The sequence below is a fragment of the Ursus maritimus genome, unplaced genomic scaffold (genome assembly GCF_017311325.1).
Source record: "Ursus maritimus isolate PB19 unplaced genomic scaffold, ASM1731132v1 scaffold_27, whole genome shotgun sequence".
Lineage (NCBI taxonomy): Eukaryota > Metazoa > Chordata > Mammalia > Carnivora > Ursidae > Ursus > Ursus maritimus.
Window position 1 is genome coordinate 14,200,431 of NW_024425230.1, and position 25,217 is coordinate 14,225,647.

Sequence of the window (25,217 nt, forward strand, 5' to 3'; positions counted from 1 at the left end):
TCTACTTAATATTCTCAGAAACAAGATGGCATCATCTCACTTATGAAACAATCATAAGCTGATATAAAAATTTAAAAGATGGCACTTCAATACATGGATGGGATGGCACAGTGGTCATGATGCACAAGACAATGAGAAAGCTGGAAGGCCAAATGGAAGAATTCACCCTGGAAGGAAAAGTCATGACAAGAATGAGAAAGAAAAGCTAGCAGGCATAGAGGACAGATAGAAGGGTCTAGGAGGCACTTTCTCCATTTCATGTTCCAGAACAGAGTAAAAAGGAAGCAACAGAACACACTACCCAAGACCTGAAGGAAAACACTCAATTCCTTAGAATAAAAAGTTCCTCCTTACGAAACAAAATAATTTAAAAAAAAATACCATAAACAAAACTCAACTATATTTGCCTGTAAGGAAATGCAAAATTACTGAAGGACAAAAACAGACATAAAAATAAAAGATAAGCAACAGACTGAGAGAAAAAATACTTGCGATCTCTAACAAACAACTGTTAATGCTGGAAGTTATAAAGAATTACGGAAGAAAAAGCCCAACTGAAAACTGGACAAATGTTACAGAAGAAACTCACAGAAAAGTAAATACAAATGACCACGTTCTTTACCATGATAATCCTCAAAGTACAAATTAAAACAAGGAGACTCTCAACCTATGAGATTGCCAAAAACTAAGAGCGATAAAAATAGATACTCGATAGTGAGGAGGTGGGGAAACGGTAAACGTATTGTAAGAGAGGGCATATCCGTTCCTCCTGGAGGGCAATTTGCCAGGATCTCCTAAATGTAACAGTGTGCATCCCCTGGATCCTGACTTCCATCTGCAGGCTCTGTCCTGGCTGCTGACAACAGTTAGCTTTCGTGAAATGCTAGAAGCCAGATGGAGTTTTAAGTATTTTATAGAAGTTACTATCTTCAATACTCCTAATAGCCTCTAATGAAGGTTACTATTACTATCCTCATTTTATAACTGAGGAAACTAAGTCACAGAGGGGCCAAGGAACTTCTCTTAAACAACAGTAAATGGAGATGGGCAGGATTTGAGCCCAGGCAGTCTGTCCGGACTGTCTGCTCTTAAACACATGTTATTTCTTATAAGATATATTCTCATCTGTGTATGAAAACATACAAAGGGTGCTCATCACAGTATCATTTATAATCCTAAAAAAGTAGGAAAAAGCATCAACTGCCAGTAGAGAGACAAACGAATAACACATCATACTATGGAATATTACGAACTATGTAAAAGAAAGGAGATATGTTTACATGGAAAAACATAGTCAGTCTTGAACACATTTAGTGAAGCACCAAAACGCTTACTGCAGAATAATATGGACATTGCAGTATTGTAATTAAAAATATACACATGTGTATTTATGTGTGTGTGTAAATGCACAAAAAAACAGGCAGAAAAAGTGAATGAATCAAATCATATGCAGATAATGGATGTTATCCTGAGGGAGGGAAGCCCAGTGGGTTTCAGGGCAGGAGAGGCATGGAGTTCAAAGGGCATTTCCATCTACATGTACATTTGATGGCATCACACTAAGGATGTATTCACATCTTTTCTTATGTATAATTAAAGTAGAATCAAGGGAACATTTTCTTAAGCAGTTGCTTTATGCCAGGTGTAACGCTGTTACAGTGGCCTTATCTCCTTTAAAACAACTTTATGTGATTATTACTATTATCATTATTGTTATTAATTTAATAACATATATGTTATTTTATATATATATATATATAAAAGCCAATATATATATATTATAAATAAGAGTCAGTGGATTTAAATGCTTTGCTGCAAAGGCCTTGATACACAAGAGGTGTCGATTTGAGCTCCGCTCCGTTGCAGAAGATGAGAAAGGCGGCCTAACGACGTAGAGACAAGAAGAGAGAAATGGGTGTGCAGGCTACAGATGGCATAGCAGTGCCGGGCTTACCGCAGCGGTCTCGGATGACCAGGTTCCGGCCTTCCTTCAGGTGGATGGTGAGAAGGTAGGCAAAAGGACTGGGCAGGTTACTCAAGCCATCGCCAGCTTCCCCAAACATCTATAGGGACAGAGAAGTAAGTTCAGTCTGCTGTTTGGGGACCGAGGAAGAGAATTTCAGGACAAAAGCAAAAGTTACTACAGAGGCCAATCTTCAAGCTTCATCTCCCATCCCCCACCTTGGTGACCTGGTTACAGTGATTATTAACCCATCCTTTATGTTTCTCCCCAGTGGGAGTTCATCAGAATTCCTGGTAATATCTTTGCAATATTAACGCTCCCCCCTCCAAAAAAAAAATCACACAAGTGGTAGGCCAGTATCTGAAATACCCTTAAGCTCAGTGATTTCCTGCAGGATTCTTTCTTCTAGAACTCGTGGTGGAGCCCAGAGGAAGTGGCATCTGTGGTGTCCGCATGTGTCCTGCAGACACGTATCTACACTCAGATGCAAAGTGGCTTCTTCATTTTCTCCCCTTCCCACCAAGCCCTTCCTCTCTGGCACACCTCCTCCACGTGTCATAAAAACATTTCCGTTCACGACCACTGCGCTGTCAGCCTCCTGGGCCCGCACGTCCGTCGGGTGCATGCCCCTCCCGTGTCCATATGTGACACACTCTGAGTGCTCTCCCCTTTGCATATTTTTCCTCTGTTCCCTGGCCCGCACTGTGGTGTCTCCTCCATTTACCCTCAGTCTTGCCTCCCCTCAACACGGCTCACTTCCCTGTCCAGGAATGCATCTGCTCCTACCAGCCACAAGGTCAACTCCAAGTCCATTTTTGAATATTCAATGAATCCAAGTCAAGTGTTGAACTACAGTGTTGCACTAGTTCAAATTTTTGTCTTTCCAAAGAGAAAGGGCAGATAAAGTAATTGATCATTCACTTATTGGACATTCAATTAATTGATTTTGTGGCTGGGCCTCCCTTGACAACCTTCTTTTGAAAGTTCCCCCATCCGGGTTTCAAAGCACTTCAGAATGGCTTCGCCTCCTTTACTGTCCCACTCAGCTGCATAGCTGCTGTATTTTTAGAAAAATCGGTCCCAGTCTGACAGATCGATAGACCCTGAATTAATCTTTTCCAGCTCTAATGTGCAAGGCCTGTCCGTACCCGAAGGTGGGTATGGGTCCATGTGCTTTAAAAACAGGCAAGGAAATACAGATCCACACATTTGATAAGAAATAATATTTCCTTTAGTGTTTGTTTTTAAGGAACGTCACTCACAGATTGTTCTTCAAATTGTTGGGAGGTCAGAGAAGCATTCAGATCACCACTTCCACATAGCTTCTGTAAAAAAGAAAGAAAAAAAAAATCCCGCTTTCAAAAGGCAAAATGGTATCAACCTACAGGGATATCCTTTATCGGGTCTTTCCCTCTGAGTCTGCCATCTGTGTGCTCAGGTTCAAGTGTGCAGGCTGCCTGGCGGCACGTGTGGCAAGTCCTGGCAATAAAAGTTTGATTCCGTGGGGCCCCTCTGGCTACAGCCTCTCTACCACCTTAGCCATCGATCAGAGTGTGGGTAAGGCTGTTATTCTGCTCTACCACTAGGCTGCTCCGTTATCCCTAGTTCATCCAGGGTTTAGCACGCAAGCAGCTTTGTTCTGGTGAAGGCAATGGGAGCAGCAGAGTCACCCCACCTGGTCCCTCCCAGGGTGGGACTGCCTGGCCCTCTGCCACCAACGAGAAGTGGACAGATCACGTGCTGGAGACCTGGGTTGGTTGCTCAGGAGGAAATATTTCAAAATGTGAGCTGGGAGACCTTCCTGCAACCATACTTTCATTGAGTCCATACAATCACCAACCAAAAAGGAAGAAATGCAAATTCGGAATGGATGGTCTCAGAATGGAAGGTGTGTGGGTTTCCTACTTGAAGATACCTACGAAACAATCCCCCAGGGCAATGAAATGGGCAATGGTCAGTAGTTAGTGGAGGACACAGTAGGCATGTCCATTGTCTTATATGCACAAATGCAGGGTCCAGAGGAGCTCTTGGACTCCTTGAGGGTTTCTGGACTGGAGATAAGGATGGCTGTCTGCACGGAAAGGCAGAGTGGAAGGGAAGTGAGCTAATGGTCTTGCAGCATTTTGGATATATTCCTGTTTGGCTGGTGTATTCCCATCCAAGCCCTACTGTCCCTGAATATAATTCACTTACTTCAGAATCTTTCACCAGGATCAAGGGTGAGTTCCAACACTTCACCCTTTCCCCTAGGGCTCCCAGCATTGCGGTCACTAGAGGCCCCCGACCCTGGAAGGACCACCGCTGCCCAGCGAGGAAACGAGCCCTGAGCCCCAGTGTGGGAGGCCAGTTAGCAGACCGGAAAAGGGGCACCAGCAGGGTCTTCTCTCCTCACCTCCCCCTCTGGCTCTTCATACCTCCTATGTTGCTCTATGTAAAAACACACCCAGGTAGGTTGGACAGGACTACCTGAAGACTGCTTTAGGAACCTTACACAGAACCTGACTCAACTCCCCCAGTTTCTAAAGATTTGCCCTCATGCCTTTTACACCGCACACTATTATTTCCTGGAAGCCTGGCAACTCTTCTGCTTGATTTACAAAGCCAATAGAGACCGGCCACGTCTTCAAGGGCAGAGCCAACAAAGTACAATCTGCTGTCTGATCCTGTGTAGCCTGAGACCCATCAGTAATGTCTCCCATTTTAGGAAATACATCAAAACTCCACTTCATCAAGCCTGTTCGAAGGTAGTTCCACAAAGCTACCAGCGCTGGGCTCAAAATTTCCAGAGTGCATAGTTATTAGCCAAAGATCCAAAGATCATGGTGGTCCAGAATCTTCTATTGCCAAGGAGAACAGCAGGTGGCTAGGAGCTTTGAAGCCGTCACCCCTCAGAGGGCACACCAAACACGCTCTCCCCCAAATTGGCCTCACTGTACTTAATGATAACATTAATTAAGGGACCAAATGAGTCCACATAACCACCGCCACTTACATGCTATCAAAAATGAACACAGAGCTTTTATTCAAATATGCGGTAAGTCTTCCACTTACAACAACATGGAAATTAAATGTGAAGAATGACATTAATTCAATATTATGGCTGGTTTTACTCACAGAAAAGTCACAGAACTTAAAGTTATGGTTCCCACAGCCACCGTAACTGTCACACGCCATATATACACACCAACGAAGGAAAGCGATCACCGTAAAGAAGAGCAGAAATGCTACGCAGGCACCGAGGACCAAGTTATGGCCGCTGGGGGACACATAACGTTGAATATTCCCTTCCATTCTACATACAGCCTAACGTATTATCCACTGAGTAGAAGTCACATGATTTCACTTCTTTGTAAACCTAGTGACTACATCAATGAGTTTTTCTTGAAAAAGAGCCCAAGTACGATTTTCCTCATAGGAATCCCTGGTATCCCACAATCTAGAATGTATTTTTGCTACTCTCAACAAGCCTAATCGAGCACTCTGTTTTTTTATTTTACTTTTGAAAAGTTAACATACAAAAAACTGACTTTTGGCGTATGTGTACAGAACTACAATTTTTGACACACGTGTATATTTGTGGGACCACCACAACAATCCAGACAGAACAGTTCTCTCCCCCGATAACACTCTTTCATGCTATCCCACTGGAGTTAAACCATCCCCAGCCCACAGCAACCAGTTACCTGTCTTCCTTACCTTTTCCAGAATATTCTACACATGGACTCACTCTGTATGCAAACCTGACATCTGACATCTTTCACTCAGCACAATGCCTTTGAAACGCATCCAAGTGGTCCTCTGTATAAATTGTTCAAACGTTTTTCATTGTTGACTAGTATTCCATTGTATACATGTGCCATAGTTTATCCAATATGTGCTGGCTTCAAAAAATTTCAACCAAATGATTTCCAAGGACTCAGGGAAAGATAAATAATTTTGAATACCATCAATGTTAAAAAATTTAATATGACAGGGGCGCCTGGGTGGCTCAGTTAGTTAAGTGTCCAACTCTTGATTTCGGCTCAGGTCATGATCTCAGGGTTGTGAGATCAAGCCTTGCATCAGGCTCTGCCCTGGGTGTGGAGCCTGCTTAAGATTCTCTCTCCTCCTCTCCCTCTGCTCCTCCCCACCCCACCATCATGCATACTCTTTCTCAGAAAAAAAAAAGTTTAAAATGACAAAACAGGCTAATTACTTAGAAACATTGAAAAATACAGCACCAACATCTTGGCATGAAAATTAGTACAAGGTTAGCCATCTCTCACACATCTCTCACTGCTGCTTCTTGGATGAGTGGTTTTATGCTTTTGGTTTGGTTTTGTTTTTAATGACAGAGAGTTTGCATTGGTATTTCCATTCTACCTAAATAGAAATTGGTGGGAAGGTAATATATTTTGCATTCTCTTTAGATGAGAGTCCTGTATCGGCAAGAATGCAAATATATTAAGATTCAGCAGGATATGGGGAGATACTAGCATGGATGGGGTAATTATATCAAAAAAGAAAATCTCCCCTACTCACCAAGGATCTTAAGAGCAAAACCACTGAGGAGGGTAAACATTTTCCTTTTGTGTACGCTAAGTGTGATCTTGTACAAACACCCCCTCCCACGTGGCTCATGTGCAGGCTCTCACCATGAAGTACACACAGGAAGTCAAATTATAAACCATGTAAACAATCACTGGGTATTTAAACTTCAGTACAAGGAGACATAAACCCACACCCAGAAAAGCTAAACGAGTAAAATGCTGGCCGAGAAGAGCACTTCTACAGTCTCTGAAAAATACTCAAGAGTGTGTCAGTATAGCAAAAAATACATGGGATACATATGTACTTAATGACTGCACCTGTCGAGGTTCCTGAGCATTGGAACACTCTGGAAGACAGCATTCATGAACACAAATACATATAAGACAAAGGAAGTAGCAAAATGAGTGAAGGGGATGGGATGGCTAAACACCCCAAGGCAGAGCCTGGATACAGTGACCAATCAAAACAACCCAGATGGCACCAAAAGGACAAAATTAATATGTCTGTTCAGAAAAAATGAGGTCTACCAACTGGCTGAGTCTACCTATTAAATTTGTACACAACTTTTCAGGAGACTATTGATCATACAATCAAGGGCTACCTGTTTAGTTCCCCCCCAACACCCCCAAGATTGTTCTCTGTGATTACCCTGGAATAATGATATGCAAAATGGAAGTCACGCAGTCACGCGTGTGTATGTGTGCACGCGTGTACGTATATACCCTATTCAATCACATGTCGGTATAAAGCAGTGGTCAGCAAAGTCCAACCCACCACCTGTTTTTATAGATAAGGTTTAAACTTTGAAAAGCAGCCCCACCTATTCATGTATATATAGTCTATGGCTGATCTCATGATACAATATCAGGGCTGAGAAGTGGCAACAGAGGTATTGTGGGCCACAAAACTAGACATATTTATTATCTGGCCTTTCGTGGAAAAAGTTTGCCAACCCCTGTATAATCAACCTTTCTTTTCATGCTCAGTAATATTTGTCCACTGACCTCCCACGCATTGTTTTCACACTAGTTATCAGTAGGTGGTTTAAAAGAATAATGGTCCCCTTTACATTTGCTTTAGTACTTTACAATTTACAAATACACAACGCACCTATTAAGTGGCCAACAGGCTGTCATGGGTATCCCCAATTTACAAATAAGGGAGCCAAAGCGAAAAGGATAATTGGTTGCTGAAGGGAAACCAAAGAGTTAGGCCTTCACTTGAGTGTCTTGGGTCCTCCACTCTTTTCACTGTGTCCCAACCGTGTCCGGATCCAGGAGAATCCAAAAATAGAACGCCCAACTCTTTGCAGGGTGGATAAGACTTGGGAATCAGAAAGACCTGATTTCGAATCCCACTTGTTCTACTTCCTAGTTTTATGTCCTTGCAAACATTTACTTAAAATTCAAGACATGGGAACATCTCCAAAAGGGCCAGAAAAGATACTTACCTTACAGATTGTTAGTAGAAAAACTCATTCATTCAAAGGCTATCACCGGGCCAGACACTAGGCTACTTGTATGCAGAGGGAGGCAAACAGATGCGGTCCCATGAGATAATACTCATATACTGTACGTAGCAGAGTTCCTTATATATAACCTCTCAGAAAGTGGTCCTGGTGTTGCTTTTCTATTAGTATGTTATATTACTAGTATGATTATTATTAAGACAGGGGATGTGTTTAGGAAGACTGGAGGAAAAAAACTCAAAGAAGGTGGTCAGCCAAATAAGCCCCTCCCTTCGTTCCAATTGTCCCTTCCACTCTGACACTTCCATCATGACAGAGAGAGAGGGGTTGGCTAATGAAGTCTCAGGACAGTCTCAGGAGGTGTCCCTTTTCACGCATGGCTCATTGGCCTAGACATGCTTCCTCCATGGCTCTCCTCCAAGGCAAACCTTCCACTTACTGCTATCCCCAGGGTCTACAGCAGGTGTTACAAGCACCAGCTGTATACTACCGATCCCTGCCTATGAGCAACACCAGTATTGAGCCCACAGGGCTCCTTCATATCCTACTCCTTGGTTCCCCCAGGTAGTCTCACAGGATTTCCCGACAGAACGGGACAGCCTGCCTGACTCAGCCTCCGACCATTGCCCCCTGACACCATTGCCCTGCTATTCTGGAAACACACCAGGCACTCTCCTGCCTCCCCGAAGCCTGTACACTTACTGTTCTCTCCTCCAGAGATACTCTTCCTCCAGACACGCACACACCTGACTTCCTCGCCTTCTCTGGGTCTCTGGAGAAATACGACCAACCCAGAAGAGGTCTTTCCAGACCACTCTGTTCAAAACTACCACCATGACCCGAGCACTCCCAATCGCCTTCTCTGCTTTGCTTGTCTCCATCATACCTAGCCCTCTCTGAACATATCTGTAGGCTGCCCCCGTTGGGATCAGGATGAGATCTCCATGAGGAAGTGGATTTTTGTCTGCTTTGTTGACTGCTGTGTTCCTGATGCCTAAGCAGCAGCCACATAGTAGGCACTCAACAGAGGAGAAAGGAGTGCGGGAAGAAGAAAAAAGAGGCCAACCCCGTGAAAGACCCTGGAATGTGGCTGATGGGCCTGGTTCGCTGACACCATGATGGTGAGTAATGATTTTGCAGATAAATCACGAACAGTAAGGAACACGTCATTGAAGGATAAAGAAACGAATGTACCTGTTGAGTTGTGCCAGCTGTAGACTATTTCCTCTGTACTGGTTTGTCATTGTGCTTCTCTGTGGTCACTAAACTGAAGCTCTGTGGTTGCCTAGTAGTGTTTCTGGAAACATCCCGATAAGGTGCTTCTCTAAACCACTCAACTAATCTGCATAAGCTAGCACCAAATCTAGTTATTTAAAACCCCAACTGCCAAACGAAATGTCAGGAAATCCCCAGTGGGGGATTACATGGATGATGAGGTGCTGGGGGGCAATAATCCTTCCATTCAGGATTATTAGTTGCTGAGCATGATAATAAGGCCATTCAACTACTATAATTACCCTCGCCTTTAAAAGGACACAGTGGACACACAAAAATAACTATCTTCCTTTGAGGGGCGCCTGGGTGGCTCACTCCACTGAGGGTCAGCTCTGGATTTCGGCTCAGGTCATGGTCTCACGGTGGTGGGATCGAGCCCCTCATTGGGGCTCCATGCTTAGTGGGGAGCCTGCTGGAGATTCTCTCTCTGCCCCTCCCCCCACTTGCATGTTCTCTCTCTAAAATAAATAAATCTTAAAAAAAAAAAACCTCCCTTGATTACCAATTTTTTTAGATCTCCAGCTCTGAGTTGTCGCATTTCCAAACTCCTGATGCGCACAGAGTTTTATGCACAGGGCTTGGATTCAAACCGTCCTGGATTTAGCTCCTGGCTCTAACACTTACTAGCTTGACGACATCAGGTAAGCCATTAAACCTTCTCAGCCCTCATGACATTCTGGAAAATGTAATGATAAAAACCACCATAATAACTCTAACAAAGACAACTATAATCGTAGCAGGGAGTCCATGTTAGGTGTTTGTGCTGCCACATATTTCTGGACTAACAGCCTTCTATTCTTTCAGCCTTAAAATTTTACTTTGCACGAAACTCAGCTACTCGGCTTTACTTCCCATCTGAGTCTGAGGCAACATGCCCCCCTCTTCAAGCCCTTCCTGACCACCTGCTATGTGACTCCTCTCCACTCACCACAACCAGTCATCTAGCACGGACCAGGGGATGGGACCACCTCAGATACGATCCTTAGTCATTTTTTCCGGTATCTGGGCCTACTCTCAACTCCACCACAACCCTGAGGACGGGAACGAGTGGCAACTTTCTGTATTTTCTAAATACCTGAGTTTATGAGGCAGGAGAGAGTTATCTTTTAAAATAAGTACTGGGGAATGAAGTGAGAAGAAAATGCAAGAGAAAAAAGAAAGAAAAAAGAAGCTACTCTCCCTCTGGATCTCCTTAACTGCAGCTTCTTCATATTTAATCTGACATTTAGGAACACCTTTAGAGTTCGTCCTCCCCCTTTTACCCCCTCCCCTCAAGGCCTCCTCCCCTCAAGACCTTCCCCAACCCAGCTGAACTTCTCGCAGCCCCACAGCACCTAGCATGGCCTGTGGCTTGAAAATCAGCTGCGGAGAAACATGAGTCAATATACGTCATGTAGTGACACCTGGGTGGCTCGGTCAGTTGAGTATCCAGCTCTTGGTTTTAGCTCATGTCATGATCTCAGGGTTGTGACATCAAGCCCCACACAGGGCTCCACGCTCAGCCTGCAGAATCTGCCTGAGATTCTCGTTCTCCCTCTCCTTCTCCCCCCCTTCTTAAATAAATGATTACATATTTTAAAATATGTATATATTTTTTTTTTTCACATAAACAAGGTTTGCAAAAAGCTGGGACAGGAAGAAAAAAGGCATCGTGTCTATTCTTTGGGAGCTTCCAATCTAATAAAAGATGTCAACGTCTAAACAACCAACCAAATACAAGGTGGTGGATGGGTTTGGCAAAACAAAGGCAGGGTGATGATACTGATTGTACAGTCGGTGTCCTTTACCACCTCCCATGCCCAGTTTTGGTGACAACGGCAAGCAGAATAAAACTGTAAGACCACCTTTCATCCATCAGAGGCCAGACATACAAAGTCATCTTAAGGAGGCAGTCTGGTTGCCAGGCAACCATGCAAGGCTATCAGCCTGACTGAAAGTGATAATTACACAGCTAATAAAATAATGTGTCAAAAAAAAAAAGTGGGGGGAGAGATCATGCAAGAAAGCCTGGGTGAAAGTTTGGACTTTCCTCTGAACCCTATGGTGGGAAAAGAGAGCCCATCCCACAGGACTTTAAGAACCTTGGCTTCATGGCCTTGGCAGAATGGCATGTGGATGTGGACGTCGTTGGCCCAAGCAAAGTGTGAGTATGTCAAGTTCTCATTTGGAGTTCAATCCCTATTGTGAAATGGATGGCATACCAGACACCATTCAGTGGAGAACCTATCCATTCTCCTTGCAGGGATTTGTGTTCACAAAACAATCTCCTGATTCTATGTGACTTCTCATATAGACTGACTTCAACGAGTCAATACACCCAACAGATTCTCCAAAGTATTTCCAGGCCCTGATATAATTATTGCTCACTCCACTTGAATGAAGTTGATGCTGATTATGATTTGACTCCTCAAATAACTTGACAATAATGAAACAGTGAGTCATGGGTTTTGGGTTATCATGAGTCAGTCCTCTGAGCCAGATGGTCACTGGACAGTTAGTACAGGTCTTGGAGGCTGGTGATCTTCTCAGGGTCTTACCCAGTGACACCAATTGCTGACTACCAATTTGCCTTCCCTTCTCTACCCCCTCTACCTGTTCCAAACCCTTTCTCCTTCTACAGAATTCTACAGAAAGCAGAATGAGGTTAATGTTCAATGACAGCAAAAGTGGCATGCTACGTACAAAGGCAGGGTGATGATATTGATTGCACAATCGGGAAAACCCAGACAGGAAAGGAGAATTACAGCTGGGCCTTGAAGGGTGAGAGGATTTCCATAAGGGAAGAAGAAAAAAGACAGATGTGAGACGGATCAATGAAGATTACAGAGACCATGAGAAGCAAGGAAACGGAATAGTCTAACATCATTCACAGGCTTTTCACCAGGGCCACCAAGTGAATAATGGTGATGTTGCCAAGAAACAACAGTCTGTATCCATCAGGGCACTTCAGAGAGACAAAATTCTGTCAGAACAGAAGTTGAGATCGGGTTTCTGTGGACTATCCAGTGTGGTATGAATCTGGGGCCCAAGACAAGGTCTGGAGAATCTTCTTCTCACAAATGCATCCTTTACTCTAAACCTACTTTCTTCCACTTTGGTTTTAGGGCTGGTTGAAGCACCTGCCTTGAGACTATCCCAGGGTTCCATGTGGCCTCTGCGTTCTCACACTCCTTGTTCCTCCTCCCTCTTAATTTTCTTCTTTGCTTTCTCATTCCATTTCCCCATAACTGCAAGCACACGCCTCACTTCATTGCTGACCCTGGTAGGACTGGGAAAAAACTGGAAGCCATTCAGATGACACCATTATTTGGGGGTCTTATCCCACAGCTTCAGGCTCAGCCTTGAAGTTTCCCTTGGACATAAAACATGTGAGACAAAATCAATGGGTACTCCGATCACAGATGTTCCTTTCTTTACCCCTCCCCGCTCTGGAAAGCTACAGACAAAATCAGCTACACCAAGGATACTCCGCAAGCATCTGATTGTCCTAGTGGTACACCAGGCTTGTCACATGCCAACCATTTCTTCCCTCCTCATTGCTTTTCCCATTCCACGAAAGTGATAGTACCCTGTCCACTATTCATTAGGAAGAAAACAGATGACCCATATCTTAGGTACGGGTTCACCAACCCCAAAACTCACATGATGGATTCACCGGGACTTCCGTCTTCATTGAAAAAAAGGCAGAGAACACATTCAGGTTTAAAGCTCGTATCGGACTTGGGCTGAAAAGTCTACACCTGTCTAAATCTCTCTGTTTTCAGTTAATATCATACAGAAAGAAATTTCATTTACAGTATGCTTCTTTCCAAAAAAAACCCAAAAAATAAACAAAAAAGTCTGACTTTAATGAAACCATAAACTGAACAGAACTCACAATAAAGGCACTGACAAAAGCTGTACTAACCTGAATACGCACATTACTATCATTGATTTCCTCATACACAAATAGTGATTGAGCACATGCTACGTGTCAGGCACACAACAAGTTCCTAAGAAAACAAAGAGAAATTGGACATGACTCCCCTAGACCTACCCATAGACCAAATTACACAGCCTAGTGGGGAAGATAAGCAAGAGAGTGGCTAACTTCTATACCACGTAATAAACTCTAGATCCTCAGGTAGTGGGAGAAGCCTACCCAACATGGTGGAAGGGAGCTCAAAATGGGGATAGACAGGGCAATGGACTTGACCACATGTGATCCTATAGGTCTGATTAGCTGCAGCCCAGGCCCTCCATCCTCTGCAAACAGGAAACCAAGCAAATACACAGCACTCAAGTGGCCATGGGGGGATCAGTCTCAGTTTCTACCTTGTACATCCTAGAACAGGAAAAGAGAAGCAAAAGATTCGTATTCAAAAAAGAAGTTTGGAGCCACCTGGCTGGCTCAGTCAATGAAGCACGCAACCCTTAATCTCAGGGTTGTGAGTTCGAGCCCCATGTTCAGTACAGAGATTACTTAAAAATAAAATCTTAGGGGCGCCTGGGTGGCACAGCGGTTGGGCGTCTGCCTTCGGCTCAGGGCGTGATCCTGGCGTTACGGGATCGAGCCCCACATCAGGCTCCTCTGCTATGAGCCTGCTTCTTCCTCTCCCACTCCCCCTGCTTGTGTTCCCTCTCTCGCTGGCTGTCTCTCTCTCTGTCAAATAAATAAAATCTTAAAAAAAAAAAAATCTTAAAAAAAAAGTTTGTTTTCTTTTAAGTGGGTGAGTTAAAAAGGAAAGTTATGTAAAATAACTCTGTATTCCAAGATTTTTTTGCATGTAGCCCAGAGAAGAGAAAGTAACCACTAACAACCATCCGTCAACCATCCATTTACCATTGCGAACCAGCCCCTCAGCACAGCCTACCCTTCCCAGCACACATCACACCAGAAAGTTCCTCAAACCTCTATCTCAGGTGCAGCAAAATGCTCACCACCCCCAATTACCTCACCCACACTTCAGGCCTGTGTCCGCCATACTTATTCACCTATCAAATCTACGCCAGTTTGCACAAAGCCTCACACGAATGCCTGTCAATCCTGATGCACTGATATCCTCCATCCACGAAGCTGCCAAGAGGCAAGGCTTAGATGTTTTGCACAGACAGTTCCAATATCTTCTTGCCTCTTATGCTACCTTTAGAGCTATACAAAGCTGTCTCTTAATACATCATAACTTGAAGACAGGGTCACTTTCCTATCCATCTCTATTTCAAGTCATAACCTTGATGGTATCTGAGTTAGGGTAGGTATTCGGATATATAGTCAGCAAAACAACTTCACAGCACTAACTTAAAAAAAATTATTCTAGGGGCACCTGGGTGGCTCAGTCAGTTAAATGCCTGACTCCTGGTTTCAGTTCAGGTCATGATCTCAGGGTCCTAGGATGGAGCTGTGCATCAGGCTCCCTGCTCAGTGGGGAGTCTGCTTGTCCCTCTCCCTCCTCTCCTCCCTCCATGCTCATGCTTGCTCTCTCTCTCATTCTCTCTCTCATAAAAATAAAATCTTTAAAAAAGTAATATTAAAAAATTATTCTAATCTGAGAGTGTTAACTTATCAAAGCCAAGAAACCCACCCAGTTTTTCTGATCAGTTAATAATGTAACAAGAAGGTTAAGATCAACTTCAGTATCCACGTGATCCCGGCGTTATGGGATCAAGCCCCACATCAGGCTCCTCCGCTGGGAGCCTGCTTCTTCCTCTCCCACTCCCCCTGCTTGTGTTCCCTCTCTCGCTGGCTGTCTCTATCTCTGTCGAATAAATAAAATCTTTAAAAAAAAAAAAAAAACTTCAGTATCCAATTCGACATGTTACCCGTTTCACACTGAACTATGAATTATTAATTATGTTTAATAATTCACCTGATTTATATTTTGATTAGTGGAAATACATATTTCAAATTTATAAACAACAGTAAAAACCATAACATTGTTACAAAAAGAATTTCATAAAGGTAAATGGTAAGGAAAAAGACAATTAAGCCAGTTAATGGTGACTTATCATCATGTTTCTAAAGGAATCTGGTCACAACATCCTCCAAATTCCGTAATGACAACCAAATATATCACACAATTAAATATAAATATATGACACACAATATATGACACCCCAATATATGATGGGATTTGGTTCTGAAAGAAAAACCAAAACTCCCAGTTGAATATCCAGGTTTGTATTGCAGTTATAACAGCAACCTGGAATCCCCACAAAAAAAATTAACTTCTTCTCTCAAAACTGCAACCTACTGTAGTGTCATTAATGGGGAATTTACAAAAAAAAAAAAAAAACTGATTAAACTGATCACCAAGATTTAGTAATCTGGGGCTGAATTTATTTTAAACTTATTCTAGAAATACAAGATCTGTCTCATAATTGTATTTGGCTCTTTTATCTTATCGAAATACTAAAGCTTTGCAAAATCAATGAATCCATAAGGATTTGCATCCTTCAGTTTATTTTTGTTTTTTAAGAGAATGCAAGTGAAGCTGTCCACAGGCAAGTGAGTCTTGTCCACATGGGCACAAGCACAGCCAAACGCACACACATATGCGTGAGACCAGAGCAAGTTCAAACTCTCCGACAGTCAAAGGGAGACACACATTCATACATTTCTTAAGAATATCAACATGCATTTTTGTCTACAGTAGGACTGAGCAGTGGTAGAGAGACAGACAGACACACACACACACTTAAAGCAAAAATTTCGAGGAAAAGTTATGCTTTTAATTTCTTTGCCAGGGAGACGGAAAAAGGAAAACTCATCCAACAGGGCTTTTAATGCCTTAAAGTATCCCAGAGAGGTTATTTGTACGAGTTTTAAAATACATAGAGGTCAACCCTAAAACGAATGGGAGCAGTGGGTGCAATCAATATTACCTGAATTTAAATTCTTGTAAATGACATCCTCTCCATCCAAGCTAACCACAAAAATAACTCAACCAAATTTTCCAAGGGCAATGAGTACACTTCGAAAGAAGAGAAAAAGAGAAAGGAATAGGAAAGTGCCCAGCCCTGGTCTCACCTCTGGCTCTCCCAGTGCATCCTCTCCAATGGGAGATTTCTGGAGCAGATCCAAGATGCCATTGCTGGAAGGCCTCCTGTCCTCGGCAGGAGAGGCATAGGCCTCCTCGGAGTCTGTTTCCACCACGTGGAGGTGGCCTGCTTCTTCCTGGCTCCAATCCAATTCTTCTTCAGACTGCTTCAAGGAGCTACTGCTGCTCTTGGGAAAGATCCCTGCCGTCGATAGGCTGCTGGGCACCGAGGTGTAGGATGACTGGGGCCCAGAGTAAGGCCTCCCTTCTGGGGCCAAGGCCTCAGCCTCCAGGAGGTCAGGGACAGAGAGGCTGAGGCGGCGGTCCAGGGAACGCCGTGCCCTTAGGTCTAGGGGCTTGTTCGGGTTCTTTTTCACTCTCTTCTTGCTCAAGTTGATTAACAAAGGCCTGGTCCGCTGTTTCAAAGAGCCCCAGACAGACGGTTTATCCATATCCATGACTGCGTGAGGACCAAGAAAGTCACTCCATGAGAGAGCGCCTTTCTAGAGCAAACAACTTCAGCGGCTCCTAGAAAACACAATATAAGGAGAATATAAATGAGCCTTCTTGGTGGTGTCCAAGCCCATCAAAGTGTAAAACGTGACTAGAAAGTCTCACCTTTCCACTAAGTGACCAAGACTGAAATATTTGATTGGTAATGTCTACAAATATTTTTTTTTAAAAGCATTTTTAAGAAACTGAATTTTTGGGGCGCCTGGGTGGCACAGCGGTTAAGCGTCTGCCTTCGGCTCAGGGCGTGATCCCGGCGTTATGGGATCGAGCCCCACATCAGGCTCCTCTGCTGTGAGCCTGCTTCTTCCTCTCCCACTCCCCCTGCTTATGTTCCCTCTCTCGCTGGCTGTCTATCTCTGTCAAATAAATAAATAAAATCTTAAAAAAAAAAAAAGAAACTGAATTTTTAAGATTTCTATCAAAGTACTTAGAGAAAAATTCTAGTAATGAATGGAACTATGAGGTTGATGTGAAAAGAACATTTCATAAGAAGACTGCTTCCTCTGACTTAGTTCACTCAGCATAATGTCCTCCCTCCCGGTTCAGCCATGTTGTTGCAAATGGCAGGACTTCCTCCTTTAATATGGCTAACTCATATTCCATTGTATATACACACATTTTTTTACCCATTCATCCCTTAATAACCACTTAGATCGTTTCCTTACCTTGGCCACTGTGAATAATACTATAGTGAACAGGGGAGTGAGGAAATGCTGATTTCATTTTGGGAGGATATATATACCCAAAACCATAGGATACTTCTAGTTTTAGTTTTTTGAGGAAACTCCATATTGTTCTCCATGTGTCTGTATCAGTTTACCTTCCTACCAACAGTGCATAAGGGCTCTCTTCCTTCCACATTCTCCCCAAAACTTGTGATCTCTTGCTTTGTTTTTAATAATAGCCATGTATAGCTGAAGTTTGCTAAGCAAGTAGATCTTCTATGCTCTCACCACATACACACACAAATTGTAACTATGTGAGGTGATGGATATGTTAATTAACTTGATTGTGGTACTCATTTCACAATGCATATATAACTAAATTGTCATGTTGTATACCCTAAAAAAATATATAGATATAGATATAGATATAAATATAGATATAGATATAGATATAGATATAGATATAGATACACACACACATATACATGTATATATACATGTAATTTCTACACATATAATATTTGTTTGTTTCCTGAATAAAACTTGGGGTAAAAAAGACTACTTTCTTATGTCCTCTCCAGGGAAAGCAGAGCTAAAACTACCATAATAACAGCATCTTTAACCAGTATGATCAAATAACCGATGCCTTTCAATGTCTGAACCAGGGTAGGCAAAGAGTTTCTCTATGAAACCAGTTGTAAATATTTTAGACTTTACAGGCCACATGGTGTGTGATAATTACTCAATTCTTCTGTTTTGGCACCAAAGGAGACCTGGACAACATCTGTGTGAGTGTGGCCATATTCCAATAAAATTTTATTTACAAAAATGCAGCAGAGTGCAGTTGGCCAATCCCTGCTTTAAACTTAACACCTTCCTTTCCAGTATGACAGGTGCATTTTGAAGGACAAACACATACTCATGTCAACAAAAATTCCACCTGATACCTTAAAACTTCATAGTAAAATAAGGTTGCCTAAAGAGAAAAGCATTTATGGAAGTGAAAGGTCTGTTCTTGTTCCAATGTACCAAGTCAGAAAAAATGACAAAACTATAAGGGAAATCTCAAGAAATGCAAGCTTCAGAGCTTTAGCTTGAGAATGTATGATTGAAAGTGTTTCCCACAAACAGTTGGGTTGAATGACAGGAATGCTTCACAAATACATATGTAATTATACAGAGCATTAAATGCTATGCAGGAAAGGAGGTAATTTGACATATTACAGACTGGACTCATTAGGGATCAAATCAAAGTCAAATCTGGATGCAAAAGAATTAAATCGACCAGTTTCTTTCACCATCCACAAAAATAAACTCAAAATGGATTAAAGACCTGAATGTGAGACCCGAAACCATAAAAATCCTAGAAGAGAGCACAGGCAGTAATCTTTTTGACATTGGCCATAGCAACATTTTTCTAGCTATGTCACCTGAGGCCAGGGAAATAAAAGCAAAAATAAACTACTGGGACTATGTCAAAATAAAAGTCTTCTGCACAGTGAAGGAAACAATCAACAAAACTAAAAGGTAACCTGCTGAATGGGAGAAGATATTTGAAAATGACATATCTGATAAAGGGTTAGTATCCAAAATATATAAAGAACTTATATAACTCATTACCCAGAAAACAAATAATCCAATTAAAAATGGGCAGAAGACATGAACAGACATTTCTCCAAAGATACCCAGATGGCCAAAGACACATGAAAAGATACGCAACATCACTCATCATCTGGGCCATGCAAGTCAAAACTACAATGATATATCACCTCACACCTGTCAGAACGGCTAAAATCAAAAACACAAGAAACAACAAGTATTGGCAACGATGTGGAGAAAAAGGAACCCTCATGCACTGTTGGTAGGAATGCAAATTGATACAGCCACTGTGGAAAACAGCATGGAGGTTCCTAAAAAATTAAAAATAGATCTATCCTTTGATCCAGGAATTGCACTACTGGGTATTTACCTAAAGAATACAAAACACTAATTCAATGGGATACATGCACCCTTATGTTTATTGAAGCATTACTTGTAATAGCCAAACTATGGAAGCAGCCCAAATGTCCATCAAGAGATGAATGGGGGGTGCCTGGGTGGCTCAGTCATTAGGCATCCACCTTCGGCTCAGATCATGATCCCAGAGTCCAGGATCGAGCCCCATGTCAGGCTCCCTGATCGGCAGGAAACTTGCTTCTCCCTTCCCACTTCCCCTGCTTGTGTTCCCTCTCCCGCTGTCTCTCTCTCTCTCTCTCTCTCTCTGTCAAATAAATAAAATCTTTTTAAAAATAGATGAATGGCTGAAGATACACACACACACACGTGTGCGCACATAATGTAATATTCAGCCATAAAAAAGAAGGAAATCTTGCCATTTGCAAAAACATAGATAGAGCTAGAGAGTACAATGCTAAGTGAAATATGTCAGAAAAAGACAAATACCATATGATCTCATTCATATGTGCAATTTAGGAAACAAATGATCAAAGGAAGGAGAGACAAAGAAACCAAGAGAACAAACTGATTGTTACCAGAGGGGCGGTGGGTGGGTAGATGGGGAGAATAGGGGATAAGGATTAAAGAGTACACTTATAATAATGAAAACTAATGATTTTTTTAAAAAGATAATTATCTGGAGGCCTTAGGGGTTTAATCCAAAAAAATCAAATTTGGAGAAATAAACCTTGCTCCATGTGTCAAATAGCTCATAATAGATCTTTCCAATACAAAAAAGAACAGTAGGGTCAGGTAATTCTGACCTGGCCTGTACTTACATTGCCGTGTTTGCCTGAGGATAAAATAGGCCAAGAGCCACAAGAAAACACATTTTCTAAAATCAAGGACTCCAAGCATTTGTACCCAGCCCTGTCTTACTCTAGGACAGGATATTTAGTCATTGGGAAGTCACTGCCTTTTGAGGAGCAGGACGGTGAGAGTACAGCTTTTGCTGGATCACTGGAGGACCACCAGTATAGGCAAGCCCTTCTTCCAGGATGGAATGGGTATCTTCAGAAGGTAATGCAGAGATGAAGAGCTTGGGTTCCAGAGACAGACTCCATGGGTTGGAATTTTGCTTTGCTACATTTTACTTAGATGTACTATTAGGGGCAAGTCATTGTACTAAGCCTCAATGTCCTCATCTATCCAATGGGGATTATAATATCTAGTGTACAAACAAAATGAGACAAAGCGTAAGGCACAGTGTCAAATGCAGAGAAAGTATTCAGTCAAGAAAAGCTGTTTTTTATCATTATTGATACCGTTGTCATAATTTCCAATTTTGATATCTTAATTTATTCAAGAGCTCTGTATCTAATTATTACTTGAATTTTACAGAGCTTAACCATAACTACCTCATTGGCCTCTTATGAGGATTGAATGAATTAGTCTATATTAATTGCTCAGAACAGTGCTTGGCACAGAGTAAATATTTAAGATAATGTTAACTAGTTTTTAAATTATTATTTCACTTACTTCACACTGAGTCATTCTAGCTTTGAAAATATTTTACCACTTTTTCCTGCTTTTTAAAATGTTGTTCGAAACACAAACTTTTATTTCACATTAGCAAGACACAGATACATTATTTAATTCACATCTCATAGCTTAACTTGAAAATATGCTAAAAAGGATTGTTTCTATATTCATTTAGAAATATTAGTCAATTAGCATTTAATGGAGTGTTATATAAATGTTTATTAGATCTAGTTGGTTGATGGTTCAATTCTTCTACACTCTCGATCTTCTTTCTACTAGTATTACCTAGAGAGGAGTGCTGGCTCTCTCAATTATAATTGTGAATTTGTATATTTCTCCTTTAGTTCTCTCAGGTTTTGCTTCTGTATTTTGAAGTTTTGTCATTATTTGGATACATGTTTATAATTGTGATATCTTCTTGTTGTTTAAATCCAATATGACAGTCTCTATCTTTTAGTTGGTTTGTTTAGACCATTTACATTTAACGTAATATTTGATATGTTTGTATTATAGGAAGGTTTCCCAATGTATTTGTTTCCACTGTTTTTTATTCTTCTGTTTTTGTTCCTTGCTATTCCTTCCTTCCTTTGCTTTTTTTAGTGTTCATTTTAATTCATCAATTGTGATTTTGACTATATTTCTTTTTATAAAACTCCTATCAGACAAGGTTTTAATTTGATTTCAATCATGGACCATATTTTAAATAATTCAAGAAGAGAAGAATGGCATATTATATTTACCATTTCCTCCATTCTTAATATTCCAAATTTCTCATAACAGTTCCCATCAGTCTAAAAAATTTCCTCACCTAGTTATTTTATAACAAGTCTGTTGACTCCAAATTCTCTTGGTTTTACCTGATATGAGAAGATCTTCATTTCACATTCAAGGATATTTTCATTGAATCCTGGACTCCGTACTTTTCTTTCAGGACTTTAAAAATGGTAGGACATTTCCTCTGGCTTCCATGATTTCTGCTGAGAAATCTGTCATTTGAATCACTGTCTCCTATAGATAAGGTGTCACTTTTTCTCTGACTGCTTTCAAGATTTTGCCCTCAGTTTTAAGCAGTTATTATATGCCTGGGTGGGTATTCCTTTGGGTTTATCTTGTTTGGGCTAGCTTAGCTTCTTGACTCTATAAGGTTATATCTTTTGTCGAACTTGGAAAGTTTGTAGCCATTATTTCTTAGAATACTTCTTAGCCACATTCTTTCTCTTTTCCTTCTGGGACTCCAATAATATAAACATAATATCTTTTGTTATTGTCCAACAGTCTGAGGGTCTCTATTCAATATTTTTCAATCATTCTCCTCTCCTTTGTTCACACTTTTTATTGGTTTACTTTCAGGATTACTGGTTCTTTCCTCTGTCATCTCCATTTTGTTACTGACTTTATATAGTAAGAAAATTTGGAGGTGGGTAGGAGAGGGCAAGGTGGAGAGACTATTGTATTTTTCAGTTCTAAAATTTCCATTTGTTTCCACTTCATATCTCCTATTTATTTACAGGTACATTTCAATTTGCCTTTTATTTCAGAATTCATGAATATTCACTGGAGCATTTTTATAACAGCTGCTTTAAAGTCATATTTTCATTGTCATCCATTGTCTTTTCCCATGTGATTTGAGAATTTTGCAGTCCTTTATATTCCAACATGGATTACATCCTAGACATTCTGAATATCCTTATAAAATCTTGTGCCTTATTTAAATCCATGGAGAATGTCAATATTATTGTTTTGCCAGGCATTTGATTTGATTACCTTCTCACCACAAATTCCAACCCACATGGACTGATATCAGTATCGTTTTCAAAAGCTAGGAAGGGCCATTCAAGTCTGCCCTGGGTGCACACCTGTAGAAGTTACAATGTCTCAGTAACTTCATTCTCAAAGTAGATGGTATGCTAATCATGATCAGATGCATGAATATGCATGTTGTAGTGAGTTCAGACATTTACAAACTTTATGGAATCATTTCCTGAGTCCTTCCTCTCAGCTGTCTCCCTTGATACTCTCTGGGACCCTGGAACTCCCCTTTTCAATCCTCTAATCAGAAACAACTCACTTCTGTGATGCCACCAGAGGAGTGGGAGGATTGAGACAGATTAAAGCAAACAAATTAAATAAATAAAAGGAAAAGAAAAGAAAGCAATGATTTAGCCCCGCCCTCACAATTGCAGCTTCACAAAATAGGAAGAACACCCCCTTCACTCACTGCTTTGGCTCCTGCTGTTTCCCACTGCCAGCTGCTTCTGTGGCTATTGCCTTTCCCACAAGATTGCCAGGGCATGACAAAACAGAGAGAAGCGAGATAAAAAGATGAGGGATTTCTCCCCTCTCTATGAACTTTGGGGCTTCTCTTTTCTATCGCTTGAGCCAGAACTAGAGGGTGTCTCTTGGCTCTTTCTCTGTCTGCTTCCAAAACTGACTCCTAGATTTTGTTTTTGTTGTTTAAATTTTAAGTAGGCTCCATGCCCAACATGGGGTTTGAACTCACAACCCCAAGATCAAGAGTCGCATGTTCTATAGACAGCCAGCTGGGTGCCCCGAAACACTGACTCCTAGACTGTAGACTGCACTGAATTTGGGCAGGGGGATTAGCAGAGAGGGGAAAATGGTAAACTCACCTTGAGTTCAGCGGTATTTAGATTTTGGTGTTTTCCCTCATCTACATGCTGATATTTACTTTTCAGAGAGCTCAACTAGCTTCACCAAGCATTTCACCCTGGCTTCATATTTGTGTTCAGAGGGGGGGAAAGGTTAGAGTGGTTTTATTCCATTTTGCCTGAAACCTGAACTCCCTTAGTGAGTTTTGCAAAATCATCCTGACCATAATTTCCCCAGGTGTGCAAGTAGTACAGAACGAGATGTACAGAACTGCAAACATATAAATACTAAAATATGTGCCCAGAAGAAAAGTGTCCTTAAAGGGGCGCATAAACCTAATACACTGTTGGACTGCGGTCTCTTCGATGCTTGAAAACATTATCCCTCCAATCAACGATGCATTCCTCTGAATAAAGAAAAGTTTAAAGAAAGAATAAATTCAAGGAACAGTTAGGTTTGAAGAAAAAGTTGGTGAGATAATCTAACTATCTCAATATTCACTTTTCCTCACCTCAAAGAATATTAAACAACAAATTTAGACATATTTGTTCCATTTTCTCCTAGGACATACGTCCACAGGTTATCATCACAACATCCAAAGAGTTCCAAGTTAAAATGTGACCCAAGCATCAGCACTAGAAGCAGAATCTCTTCACAAAACGAGACACCTTTGCTACCCAACCTGGCCAACTTCAGCTTTCATTTATTGAGCGAAAAGAACATTCTGCTTCTTCTAACCACTGACGGCAGGATAAAGTCTTTACAGGAAGCGGCCCCAAGCCAAGAAGCCTAATGGGAGTTTCATTTATTATGGTTTTAACCCAGACATCCTCCCCAGCTCGCAATTGGCCAAATGGAAAAAGAACAGCAAACCTTTTAAATGCCAGCCCCGAAGTATCTGATTGAACATGCCCACAACCACTGTGTGAATAAGAAACACAAAGGAGGAAAGAGGTCCGAGAATGACAACAGCCTAAGTGATTACTATGCATACTATTCAGTAACGCTGATGGAGACTGTGCTTCTCAAAGTTCTCCTTTAGCATAAATACGAAGAAAAGGGCTTGTTTTCACCATCTAAATATCAAATGACAGAGCAAGTAGTTACGACTAGTAAGAATATGTCATTACTATCTTTGTAGTTAATCATTAAGATATTTTTTTAAGATTTTTTTATTTTATTTATTTGACAGAGATAGAGACAGCCAGCGAGAGAGGGAACACAGGCAGGGGGAGTGGGAGAGGAAGAAACAGGCTCCTAGCAGAGGAGCCTGATGTGGGGCTCGATCCCATAACGCCAGGATCACGCCCTGAGCCGAAGGCAGACGCTTAACCGCTGTGCCACCCAGGCGCCCCTAAGATATTTTTTTTATCAAGAGTAGAAAGAAAATTTCATATCACATCCTATTACAACGCGAGGGAAAGAAAATTTAAGTGAAAATCTGATGGCGTACACTCATCCTATGGGAAAGCATAAAGGCAAATGACATTCTATGGCAGGATTATTTAGCATCCTGATAGAACAGGGATAAGACTCTACATCTGACTATATTTAATTGTGCTCGTAGTAGAAACAACTTCCCTACCATAAAAACATCATCTAAAGGAGACTATCCTTAATAGAAAGGTCTCTCCAGATCAGTTTCATATAAAAAACAGAAAATGCATCTGCTTTTAAAATAAATGTGGCTCTTTTCTCCT

At 41.5% G+C, this 25,217-nt stretch overlaps 1 protein-coding gene across 4 annotated transcripts in view; it reads right to left on the reverse strand.

The window, feature by feature from the left end:
• The window catches only part of MCTP2 (multiple C2 and transmembrane domain containing 2), a 237,448-nt gene that overhangs the window by 168,490 nt on the left and 43,741 nt on the right, over positions 1-25,217 (reverse strand). For 3 of the 4 annotated variants that reach the window (XR_005838055.1, XR_005838054.1, XM_040642742.1), the window contains exons 2-4: positions 16,243-16,780; positions 3,226-3,288; positions 1,955-2,063 (exon numbers count right to left, since the gene is read on the reverse strand). Coding sequence is in view for 2 of the 4 variants with exons in the window: in XM_040642742.1 (XP_040498676.1) it covers positions 1,955-2,063; positions 3,226-3,288; positions 16,243-16,710 (640 nt within the window). In the remaining 2 variants the exon portion in view is untranslated. The remainder of the gene's footprint in view (positions 1-1,954; positions 2,064-3,225; positions 3,289-16,242; positions 16,781-25,217) is intronic. The other variant, XM_040642743.1, reaches the window with a different exon arrangement.